Here is a 12952-nt window from a genome sequence, read left to right as displayed (position 1 = left end):
CTTGTAAAGAACAGTGCCTGGCACATAGTGAATACTTTGCCCTGATGATGATGATGATGATCAGGCATTAAGGTGGGCAGGCTCAGTGATGGTACAATGATGAGCAAGGTGGATATGGGTCTTGCTTTTATTGGGCTTATGTTTTAGCTGGGAGAATAGTGTGGGTTGGATGACAGTCTTATAACCTGGTATTTTGGCTTTCCTCCTAGATGCTTTCTTCACATGTCGAAAAAATGTCCTTCTGGCGAACAGCTCATCCCCCCAGGTAGAGGGCGACTTTGCCATGGCCCCTCGGGGCCCTGACCAGGAGGAATGTGAGGGCCTGCTGCAGCAGTGGCGAGAAGAAGGGTTGAGCCAGGTGCTCTCAACTGCAAGTGAGGGGCCCCTTATAGATAAAGGACTAGCCCAGAGCAGCCTGGCACTTCTGATGGATAATCCTGGAGAAGAGAATGCTGCTTCAGAGGACAGGTGGTCCAGCAGGCAGCTGAGTGACCTTCGGGCTGCAGAGAACCTGGACGAGCCTTTCCCTGAGATGCTAGGAGAGGAGCCACTGCTGGAGGTGGAGGGGGTGGAGGGCTCCATGTGGGCAGCTATCCCCATGCAGTCGGACCCCCAGTATGCAGACTGTTCTGCCCTCCCAGTGGGTGCCCTGGCCACAGAGCAGTGGGAAGAGGACCCAGCGGTGTTGGCCTGGAGCATAGCACCTGAGCCTGTGCCCCAGGAAGAGGCTTCCATCTGGCCCTTTGAGGTCCTGGGGCAGTTGCAGCCTCCCGCAGTGGAAATACCATATCATGGTGAGTCTGACAACTGGTTGAGTGAGCCAAGAGAACAGGGTGTCTCAGGTGTGGGCAGAGCCATTGCTAAAGAGAAGATTCTATGGTAGGGAGCTCTGCCACTGCATTCTATTTTTCTAAGAATCTTGGCATGTCAGATCTAGAGGGTCCTTACAGATCATCTCATCCAGCCCCATGGTTTTAAAGGTGAAATAATCAGAGTGCGGAGAGGTAGTAGAACATGACTAAAGTCATAAAGCCAGGTAGGGGAAGAACTGAAAGCATACTCTAGTTCTGATTCTCCACAATGTCATTTCTCTGGTGGTAACCCTAGGGCTTTCTGGAGGTAGGGATAGAGAGGTCTCAGGGCCTCTAGTCTCTGTCTCAGTCACAATTACCTCAGTTTTATTTGTGTTGTATATTGAGAGTCCATTAAAATTTGAAGAATGGCGTCAATAGATTTGAAATCCACTATGCTGCCACATGCCATAGGGGAGATGGGGACACACCATAGTTTCTAGTCCCACAGACTCTTCCAGGTTTAGGGGTCAGAAAACACCTAGGGCTGCAATTACTCTAGAAATGTCTTTAACCTCAGGTGACTGTTAAGCACACTCATCTGAGTGATTCTCCGGAGATTCATGGATTTATCAAAAATGAGAGTGTGTCAGCTTCCATATATGGAGCATCTATTAGATGCTAGGTGCTGGGGATGTAGTGGTGAGCAGGCCAAGATTGTCTCTGGCCTTGTGGAGCTAACCATGTCATCTGAAGAATGTCCATAGAAATCAATTCACCACAGAGAGGGATGGGTGACAGGGAAGATGGAAAAAGGAACTTCAGGCATAATATTACTGAGTCAGGAGTGGAGATGGCAGCACCTCTGCATTACTCATACTTGCCATTGAGTGCTTCTCCCAATCCTTTGCAGAAATTTTGTGGCGAGAATGGGAGGATTTCTCCACCCAGCCAGATGCTCAGGGCCTGAAGGCAGGAGATGGCCCTCAGTTCCAGTTCACTCTGATGTCTTATAACATCCTGGCTCAGGACCTGATGCAGCAGAGCTCAGAGCTCTATCTACATTGCCATCCAGACATCCTCAATTGGAACTATCGCTTCGTGAACCTCATGCAGGAATTCCAGCACTGGGACCCCGATGTGAGTGAAGAGGGGGAATTGCCATCTTGCATTGTTGCTGGACCTGGGCTGTTGCCCAGTGCTCTTAGAAGATGAGTTCAACCCATAGTTGTTCAAATGATTGGAGTCCTATCTAGGGCTGGAGCTTGCCTGCCTGGTGTCAGTGAGTTGTTGGCAGATGCTGAGAAGAATCTCCCTAGATGTGCACTTTCCAGCACCTTTATGCAGGAAGGGAGGCTTGAGGGATTCAAGGAGCAGGAAAATCCAGTGCACATCTCTAATCTCTTCAGCTTAAGTCTGGGCCTGTTCTTGCTGTTGGTGACTCTGGGAAGTTTCAGTGTGACCCAGCAGCTTCCCACCTGGCCTCAGGACCTGCTCCTAGAGGGTGGGGGTCACATTCCAGCACTCTGGAGTGATTGGGTTTCTTGTCAATTTCCCAGATCCTGTGTCTCCAGGAAGTCCAGGAAGATCATTACTGGGAGCAGCTGGAACCCTCTCTGCGAATGATGGGTAATGCAGCTCCCTGGGATGCTTGCCAGCTTTTCTTTCCACAGACTTGTCTACTCTCTCCTGAAGACCCCATCCTTTCCTTTTGTCTTAGTAAACCCTCAGTTTCACCTGTGAGCTAGCTCCTTCCATGTGTGCCTGAGAAAGTAGAATTCTGCAGTTTTATAGCAATTCTGACATACATTGCTATTTGATCCTTGAAGTAACCAATGTGGTGAGACTGTTATTATTCCCATTTTACAGATGAGGAAACTGAAGTTCTGAAAACTCGTGTGACTTCCTCAGAATCACAAAGCTACAAAGCTAGTAGATGTGGAGCTAGGAATCCAGCTTGACTGACTCTAGATTCTGTGCTCTTTTCTATCATGTTACATTGCTTCACACCCTTCCCTCCTTGCCTTCCAGCCCCTCAGTCAGCTGGTTACGATGTAAGGGGGAACCTGCTGAACCAAGGAAGTGGCAAAGGCTCCTTTACTGAGTAGCAGGAACAATGCCTCAGGGGCATACACTGGGACTGCTGGTGCTGGTTGGAAGGGATTCAGGCTTTAAGGACTCTGACCCATCTCTTTGGTGGGATTTTCCTTGCAGGCTTTACCTGTTTCTACAAGAGGAGGACTGGGTGTAAAACCGATGGCTGTGCTGTCTGCTACAAGCCTACCAGATTCCGCCTGCTCTGTGCTAGCCCTGTGGAGTACTTCCGGCCTGGCTTGGAGCTACTTAATCGGGATAATGTGGGCTTAGTGTTGCTGCTGCAACCACTCGTCCCAGAAGGCCTGGGACAAGTCTCGGTGGCCCCGCTGTGTGTGGCAAATACCCATATCCTTTACAACCCACGCCGGGGTGATGTCAAGCTGGCCCAGATGGCCATTCTCCTGGCGGAAGTGGACAAGGTGGCCAGACTGTCAGATGGCAGCCACTGCCCCATCATCTTGTGCGGGGACCTAAATTCTGTCCCTGATTCACCTCTCTACAACTTCATCAGGGATGGAGAGCTCCAATACCATGGGATGCCAGCCTGGAAGGTGAAATGGGAGAGGCCACGGTGTGGGTGGGAACATGGTCTAAGAGAGATTCAGGCGTTAGCATCAGTGCTTCTTCTGTGGCAGGGACCTCAGTACACCTGCTCTGGCCTGCTCCTCCTTTTTCTTGTTATGTTGAATAGCTTGTACCCAAGCCTGGAAGTTAAGAATTCTTGAGTACTTCGGCATATTGGAATTTTTTTCAGTTTTTATCATTAATATGTTTAATTCACAAGTAATACGTAAGTACATACTTGAAGGAACTTAAACATTATACAGTAAGGCACAGGCCTGTTTTATTACCCACATTCCCTATTCTATTCTCTTAGAGTCACATAATGACCATTCTAAGTTTGGTGGTAGTCTTTTAGCTTGTTTTCTTTGCATTTACAGTGATAACTATGTTCCTATGATATTGTAATCAGTGTTTACATTTGTTAAGCACTTAACTGTGTGCCATGTGCTATTTTAAGCACTTTATACTCATTAACTAATTAGTTTTCACAGTTTCCATCATGGCTTCCATTTTATAAATGAGGAAACTAAAGCTCAGAAAAGTGAAGTAATTTGCCCTAGGTTATGCGGGTAGTTAGCAGTGGAGCCAGGATTTGTAACCAGGTGGTCTGGCTGCAGAGCTCTTACCCTCAAATACTGTGCTGTCATTGCTTATAACAGCCAATATGTAATCTACCATGTGTGTTTTATAAACATGATACACTACTGTATGTTTCATTTGTAGCTTGTTTTTTTTCACTCAGCAATTTGCATATGGATCTCATTCCTTCTAACTGTTGAGTGTTGATGACAAACACCTCGTAGTTTTATCAGCTTGTGCTGATTTATTTATGTCACTTAATCTCCTTGTTCCTCTATTTTGCCCCTACTGTTTCAATTTATTGACTAACTTTTGGCAAGGCACAATGGTGGAAGGACACAAAACGATTGTATTACTGTTGCGCACATGGGATTTTATGTAAATGAGCCAGATGTGTGCAGAGAAAGGCATGATCTTGCCCTAAAGGAGCTGTAATCAAGGAACTCAGGGAACGAGGAAAAGAGTTTACTGACTGCCTGTCACATGACAGGCACTGTTAGGCATAGTGAATGAGAGCACTTGCTTTGAAGCCAGACAGTCCCGAGTTCAGATCCGTGCTCTGCCACCTTGAGCAAATTACTTAACTTTCTTGAACCCCATTTGCCTCATCTATACGATGGGGGATATAATGGGACCTGCCTCAGAGGTGTTTTTTTGGGTGGATTAAATAAAATAATGCGTGTAAAGTGTTTTCCAGTATCTGGCTCAAAGTCAGTAACCGGTAGTGATTATTAAGATTCTTAATTGTACATGGTATTATTATCCCATTTTATTTATTTATTTATTTATTTTTTATTTTTTGAGACAGAGTCTCGCTCTGTTGCCCAGGCTGGAGTGCAATGGCACGATCTCGGCTCACTGCAACCTCTGCCTCCTGGGTTCATGCGATTCTCCTGCCTCAGCCTCCCAAGTAGCTGGGATTACAGGTGTGTGCCACCATGCTCGGCTGATTTTTGTATGTTTAGTAGAGACGGGGTTTCGCCACATTGGCCAGGCTGGTCTCGAACTCCTGAACTCAGGTGATCCACCTACCTCAGCCTCCCAAAGTGCTAGGATTACAGGCATGAGCCACTGCGCCTGGCCTATCCCATTTTATAGTAGGAGATATTGAACCCAAGAGAGTTAACTAACTTGCCGAAAGTCACACAGCTATTAAGTGGCCATTGAATTGCAGATCTGTTTTACTTCTGATGACATATTGAAAATTTATGCCCTTACAGGGCAAGGGGATTCTGTCTATTGCTGCTCTATCCCCAGCACCTAGCTAGTGTCTTTTGGCTTTCAAATATTTGTTGTTGTTAAATGGCATAAAGGGACTTTTGCTACACACGTTGGAGATGTGCAGATGACTGATGTTGCCGAATGTTTCCCCTACTACGTTTTGTCCGTTCCCAGGCTGCTCATTGGCTTTGACCGAGGATGGTGACGTAGATACGGTAAAGTGCTTTGGTGCTTTCCCATTTGGTTTGATCCTGTGGTTACCCAGTAATAGGTTCAGGATATTAGACCTTGATCCAGAAGATCCAAAGATGAGGATAAACCTTTAACCATTGCAACTTAAAGCCCCTGAGAGTTGATATTCCCTGTGGAGGAGAATTGTATTGATTTTTCAGAGGTAAAATTTAGGGAACCACATGTTCATACTATTCGATTCCCCTTGATTCAGTCTCTTACCCCTCCTCCTGTTTCATGGACATTTCAGTGTTGCCAGTGAAAAAGTAATGGTTTTAATTTGGTCCTTATTTTTAACCTGCCCCTGAGACTTATATGCTTGTTTATACCATGTATGTAGTGTGTGATTGTATGTGTTTGTATTTGTCCACATGTCCCAAAACATGGGCTGTTACTTCCTTTTTCTATCTTGGTTTCCTTATTCCCACCCTTCTTTTTCCTCCCAGGTATCTGGACAGGAAGACTTCTCCCATCAGCTTTACCAGAGGAAGCTGCAGGCCCCACTGTGGCCCAGCTCCCTGGGCATCACTGATTGCTGTCAGTATGTCACCTCCTGTCACCCCAAGAGATCAGGTGAGCACATGTCACATTCTTGGTTGGCTGTGTCTTCATGCCCATTTTGGGAGAAAGCTGGTGTCTCAACGACAAGAAAAAGTGTAATCCCTCATTTCTCTTAGCAGATTCCTCTGTTTTCTCACTATCCTCCCAATGGCTGTCCAATGAAATGGACAACTTTAAATCATAGCCTTTGGAAAATCTCCTTGTCTTCTGAATGCTTCCTCTGTGTACCTATGCTGGAAGTTGCTTGGTACTAAGGAGGTCTCAGCATGTGGCTTCATCGTCTTTCTTTCACTATATGTCTTTTCCTGGTTTACAGAGAGACGCAAGTATGGCCGAGACTTCCTGCTACGTTTCCGCTTCTGCAGCATCGCTTGTCAGCGACCAGTAGGACTGGTCCTTATGGAAGGAGTGACAGATACTAAGCCAGGTAATGGGAACTAATCCCAGTTTCTTGGTCTTCTTTCTTCCTCATTCCTGATATTGGTCAGTTATGTGGTTTCCTGCTCTTTTCTAAGTAAAATTCTTAGAGATTAGCTTCTGGTAATACGTATATTTAGAAGGAAGGTCAGTTGAGTTCAGTGGCCATTGCATGGATGTGCAGTGTGATAAGAGCGCCGGACCAGGAATCAAGACACCTGGGTTGTAACTAGCTTTGAGAGCTTGGGTAAGCCATTTAACCTTTTTAAGCTTAAGTTGCTAATGAGTAGCATGTGTACAGCATATATAGGGGAGAAGTTACACATGATGGGGCTTTGAAAATCATAAGGTGACAGTGGTTCTGGTTTTAATAAAAGTTGTTCCTACTGAGAAATTTCAGATTGAATATAGCAGAGTATACTTGACATTCTCCCCTTCTTGTCTCTGAAACCACTTCAAAGCAACAAGGAGAATGGAAAAAAGAAATGTAAACTCCATTGTAGACAAAACTGGGAAATTTGAAGATATCTGACACCAAGAACCACAACACAGAAGGAATGCCTGCAAGAAGCACTGGAGATCGTGCAGGGGTGCTAGAGGAAGTATAGAGAGACTTATCTGTGGGGATATGTGGATCTCAGAACTAGCTGAGTACTTTTTTCCACGTGGAGCATAAAACCCAAATCCCTTTTTTTTTTTTTTCAACAAGAGTAGAAAGCACAGGTCATGATAGGAGAGTCTCTGGACCCGTTTTGATCCTAAGAGGCAGTGGAGGAGGGACTGATCAAGGATCAAGCCATATTTCCATTAAGCAATCTGTTCAAGTGGTAGAGAGGGTAGATGAGATATTTGTAGAGCTGCCTATCTCTTTTGGCTTGAGAGAGAGAAAGATTTGAAAGGATGCTGACATAACCCTGTGTCAAAAAGAAAATTCCCGTTACTTGAAATACCCAGTCCTTCCCTTATATAAACTTTGTACAAATAGCTGGTGCAGAAAAACCTCAACTAATTCAAAGCTGGTTGTCAAAAAAGGAAAAGCATGGAATCTGTGCTAAAATACTGCAAGAAAAAAGGAACAGAAAAATAAAAGGCAGATAAAGAATGTTTAACTTCAAAGATAAAAATAATTGCCATGGAGCTCATAGAAATTACGATTACTTTCTCATGAATAAAGAAATTGTCTTTATTTTTTATTTTATTTTATTTTTTTTTGAGATAGAGTCTCACTCTGTCACCAGGCTGGAGTGCAGTGGCACCATCTCGGCTCACTACAACCTCCGCCTCCTGGGTTCAAGCAATTCTCTTGCCTCAGCCTCCCGAGTAGCTGGGACTGCAGGCACATGCTGCCACGCCTGGCTAATTTTTTTTTTTCTTTTTTTGTATTTTAGTAGAGACAGGGGTTTCACTATGTTGTCCAGGCTGGTCTCGAACTCCTGACCTCAGGCAGTCTGCCTGCCTTGGCCTCCCAAAGTGCTAGGATTACAGGCGTGAGCCACCGCGCTGGGCCAAGAAATTGTCTTTATGAAAGAAAGAGCACAAAAATAAAATAGCTGCCTTTATAAAATAAGTTCAGGCATGTGGCAAGACATCAGAAGATGAAATGTAAGCTGCAGAGCTCAGAAAAGAAGTGGAATAAAAAATAAAAACATTACAAAAAATAAAGACAAAATTGTGTGCAGCCCAAGTAGGAATAGATAACTGTAGAAAACAAGGTAAGGAAATCCAAACAAAACAAATAAAAAAAAACAGTGAGAAGTTAAAGGTTAGAAAGGATTAGAGAGAAAATGACAGTAGTGAAAGATAAAGGAGATTTAACTTATACATAATTGGAGTTCCCAAAGAAGAAAGCCTATAATATAATAACACAGAAGAAATATTTAAAGATAATTATCCAAGAAAGATTTTCCCAAAATGAAAAGATGTGAATTTTCAGATCAAGAAGACATGTGTCTCAGTAAAAAATGATACAGGAGCCAGGCACCCTGGCTCACACCTATAGTCCCAGCATCTTGGGAGACCAAGGCAGAAGGATTGCTTGAGCCCAGGAGTTTGAGACCAGCCTGGGCAACAAAGTGAGACACTGTCTCTACAAAAAAATCAAAAAATTAGCCAGGCATGGTGATGCATGCCTGTGGTCCTAGCTACACAGGAGGCTGAGGCAAGAGGATTGCTTGAGCCCAGAAGGTCAAGGCTGCAGTGAGCCATGTTCGTACCATTGCACTCCAGCTTGGGTGACAGAGTGAGACTGTGTCTCAAAAAAAAAAAAAAAAAAAAAAAAATGTAGGAGAATTAATACTAAGACATTCCAGTGAGGTTCCTAGAAGTCAAAGATGAAAGAATCTTTTGGGCAGTTAAAAGATTGAGGTACTTTGAAGCCTAACGGTGATGAGGTTGACCTCAGACTTTTTTTTTTTTTTGAGACAAAGTCTTGCTTTGTCATCCAGACTGGAGTGCAGTGGTGTGATCGTGCCTCACTGCAACATCTGCCTCCTGGGTTCGAGTAATTCTCCTGCCTCAGCCTCCCCAATAGCTGGGGCTCTGGGCATGCGCTAGCATGCACGGCTAATTTTTTTGTATTTTTAGTAGAGACGGGGTTTCACCATGTTGGCCGGGCTGGTCTCAAACTCCTGACCTCAGGAGATTTGCCCACCTCATCCTCCCAAAGTGCTGGGATTACAGGTGTGAGCCAGTGCACTCGGAAGACTTCGGACTTCTTAATATTGACATCCAACTCTAGAAGACAGTGGATTAAGGTTTCTAGGAAAGGATATATAGTTCAAGAATATTATACTCAACTAACAACATTTCTTCAAGAAACTGCTAGAGGAGTAACTGAAGGCAACCAAGCAATGGCTGGGAAAACTATAGTAAAAGGACTGCTGATGAACACTGAATTTATTCTCTTCTTGTAAGAATTTAACTTGAATTGGCATTTTGCACAGAGCAACAAATATGTCAGTGGCCCAGTTTATTTTAATTGCAAAGTCAAAGTATTATTACAGCTATGGCAATAGCAATAGTGATAACAATGATGGCCACCCTGTATTGAGTGAACCAGCAGGTAGCAGGAACTGGGTTAAGTAAATTCTGTGTCAGTCAGGTTCAGCCAGGGGAGCCGTAGCTCAGTGATTTAGGATTATAAAAACAGTAACAGGATCTCACTTAGATAATTTCATAGTAAGAATAGGTTATTTAAATCAGTGATGTACTTGAATGAAACATAAAATAAATAGTAACAAAATTAAACCAAGACCTTTAAAATATATACTGACAATCACTTTGTAGGTAGAAAAGACTCATTCTATAGGGGCAAAATAGCCAGTTCACCAGCGGTGCAAAATAACAGTATTTTCAAAATTGAGATTAGATTTGGGTAAACATACTTATTCTCCACATACTTTGAATGTACCCTTCTATTTGTTCAATGCTCCTACCCAGGGCTGAACAGGCTCTTGATGAATCTCAAATCTAAATTTTTTTTTTTTTTTTTCATGACAGAGTCTCACTGTTTCACCCAGGCTGGAGTGCAGTGGTACAGTCATGGCTCACTGTGTAGCCTTGATCTCCTAGGCTCGTGTGATCCTCCCACCTCAACCTTCCGAGTAGCTGGGACTATAGGCACATGATACCATGCCCAGCTAATTTTTGTATTTTGTAGAGACTGGGTTTCACCATCTTGCCCAGGCTGGTCCTGAACTCTTGAGCTCAAGCCATCCTCCCGGCTCGACCTCTCAAAGTGCTAGGATTACAGGAGTGAGCCACCATGCCCAGCCAACTATCTTTATTTTAAAAGGGCCATGAATGGGCCGGGCGCGGTGGCTCACGCCTGTAATCCCAGCACTTTGGGAGGCTGAGGCGGGCGGATCATGAGGTCAGGAGATCGAGACCATCTTGGCTAACATGGTGAAACCCTGTCTCTACTAAAAATACAAAAGATTAGCCAGGTGTGGTGGCGGGCACCTGTAGTCCCAGCTACTCGGGAGGCTGAGGCAGGAGAATGGTGTGAACGCGGGAGGCAGAGCTTGCAGTGAGCCGAGATTACACCGCTGTACTCCAGCCTGGGCGACAGAGCAAGACTGTGTCTCAAAAAAAAAAAAAAAAAAGGAGGCCATGAATGGAGTACAACGAGATCTTAGTGTGTGAGTTCATTTTTCTAGAGGCTCTGATTAGATATGCTAACAATATTTCCAGTTCAGTACCAGAATCATCCAACCCAACTGTGCATTTCAAAACATGACAACTTAACTGTGACACTAGCTTGAATGGGGAGCCTCTGAGTACAAAGGAAGATTCAGTGCTAGGTAGTGATGGTTTGATTTTCCCATAAGCTGACATTGCATTGTACTGGAGCATTCTGTGCCATCCAATGTGTATAATAAAATACATTGTGATTCTTACTATTTCCAACTCCCTTTGTTTTTTTTTTTTTGTTTTTGTTTTTTTTTGAGACGGAGTCTCACTCTATCACTCAGGCTAGAGTGCCGTGACACAGTCTTGGCTTACTGCAACCTTTGCCCCCGGGTTCAGGCAATTCTCGTGCCTCAGCCTCCCCAGTAGCTGGGATTACAGACATGCGACACACCATGCCCAGCTAGTTTTTGTATTTTTAGTAGAAACGGGGTTTCACCACGTTGGCCAGGCTGGTCTTGAACTCCTGGCCTCAAATGATCCACCCACCTCGGCCTCCCAAAGTGCTGGGATTACAGGTGTGAACCACCAGGCCCAGCTCCCAACCCCCTTTGTAATGGAATAATTTGTAAAAAGGGTATTTAAGTTTTAAGTCTCCCTCATTGTCAGCATTTCTATTATAACTGATTTCTTTTTTCCAGTATGGTTCTTAAAGATATTGTCTTAGTCCATTTGGGCTGCTGTAATAAGATACCATAAACTGGATAGCTTTTAAACAACAGAAATTTATTTCTCATGGTTCTGGAGGCCAGGAAGTTGAAGATCAAGGCACTGGCAGAGGCTGGGTACAGTGGTTCACACCTGTAATCCCAGCACTTTGGAAGGCTGAGGTGGAAGGATTACTTGAGGCCAGGAGTTTGAGACCAGCCTGAGCAACATAGCAAAACCCCATCTCTACAGAAAATTCAAAAAGATTAGCTGGGCATGGTGGCATGCGACTGTAGCCTTAGCTACTCAGGAGGCTGAGGTGGGAGGATCACTTGAGCCCAGAAGTTTGAAGTTACAGTGAGTTATGATTGCCCTACTGCACTCCCGCCTGGGGCAACAGAGACCCTGTCTTTAAAAAACAAAAAACAAAAAAAGGCACTGGCAAATTTAGTGTCTGGTGAGGGCCTGGTTCCTGGTTCATGAGCATCATCTTCTCAGTGGTAGAAGAGGAAGAGGAAAGGGGTCTCTTCTGGGCATCTTTTATAAGAGCACTAATCCTATCCATGAGGACTCCACACTCGTGACCTAATCACCTCCCAAGGTGCCACTTCATCACCGTGGGGGTTAGGATTTCAACATATGAATTTGGTTGTGGGGACACAAACATTTAGACCGTAGCAGACATTAAAAGGAATTACTGTGTTTTCTTTCTCATAGACACTGGCACATTACACTGAATCTTGGGGCTTTAAGTCTTTTAACAAGTAAGAGCAAACCTTATGCACAATTTAGCACATTACAGAAAAGGCAATTGCTAATGGGCGATTTTTGTAAACTCCTAGTTAACAAACTGACTGGAAGGTCACACAGTCACACAGCAAAGGCTAAGGCTATCTGGTCAGTTTTCTTTTTTTTTTGAGACGGAGTCTCACTCTATCACCAGGGCTGGAGTGCATTGGCGCGATCTCAGCTCACTGCAATCTCTGTCTCCTGGGTTCAAGTGATTCTCCTGCCTCAGCCTCCTGAGTAGCTGGGATTACAGGTGTGTGCCACCACACCCAGCTAATTTTTTGTAGTCTTAGTAGAGATAGGGGTTCACCATGTTGGCCAGGCTGGTCTTGAATCCTGGCCTCAAGTGATCCCCCGGCTTCGGCCTCCCAAAGTGCTAGGATTACAGGTGTGAGCCACTGTGTCTGGCCTATCTGGTCAGTTTTCTAAGCAGAAAAGTTCTTTTTAGCTTGTTTGTTTTTTAACAAGCCTACAGCTAACATCATAAAGAGCAGGAAAGTCCTAAATCCAGCTTCTTTACTGGCTGTTGTGTGATACAACTGAGGATCCTCTTCCCAAGTTCTTGCAGAGGAACTTGCATGCGTGGCTGCTACTATTGCTGAATGGGCCCAGGAAGAGGCTGTAGCTCATGTAGAGGTAGCAGCTTATGTGACCTGGAGCAGAGTAGGTGGAAGCCTTGAGTCCTGTATAACTGCCAGAGCAGTGCTGATTGTTCACAGTGCTGCATGGTAAGAATGGTGTCTAGGGAAATCATGTTTAAGATCCTGCAGGTCACTGTGATTTTGTGTGTGTGTGTGTGTGTGTGTGGCATATTGTAATGACAAAGGATGTAACTTAAAGATACTAGTGTTAAAAATGTTTATGCT

General features: G+C 44.6%; 1 protein-coding gene across 16 annotated transcripts in view; it reads left to right on the top strand.

Annotated features, from left to right (window-relative positions):
• ANGEL1 (angel homolog 1) overlaps positions 1–12952 on the top strand; it is a 50543-nt gene that overhangs the window by 26823 nt on the left and 10768 nt on the right. For 9 of the 16 annotated variants that reach the window (XM_054666166.2, XM_016926469.2, XM_063793778.1 and 6 more), the window contains 6 exons: positions 210–794; positions 1705–1931; positions 2351–2420; positions 3006–3439; positions 5930–6056; positions 6361–6471. In XM_054666166.2, coding sequence (XP_054522141.1) covers positions 210–794; positions 1705–1931; positions 2351–2420; positions 3006–3439; positions 5930–6056; positions 6361–6471 — 1554 coding nt within the window. Of the gene's footprint in view, positions 1–209; positions 795–1704; positions 1932–2350; positions 2421–3005; positions 3440–4839; positions 4958–5426; positions 5468–5929; positions 6057–6360; positions 6472–12952 lie in introns of all 16 variants that reach the window. The other 7 variants (XM_054666165.2, XM_054666162.2, XM_054666163.2 and 4 more) reach the window with 1 other exon arrangement.

This window comes from Pan troglodytes, chromosome 15 (genome assembly GCF_028858775.2).
Source record: "Pan troglodytes isolate AG18354 chromosome 15, NHGRI_mPanTro3-v2.0_pri, whole genome shotgun sequence".
Taxonomy (NCBI): domain Eukaryota; kingdom Metazoa; phylum Chordata; class Mammalia; order Primates; family Hominidae; genus Pan; species Pan troglodytes.
The sequence above is the reverse complement of the archived record's forward strand: the minus strand, read 5'-3'. Positions and strand labels throughout refer to the sequence as shown.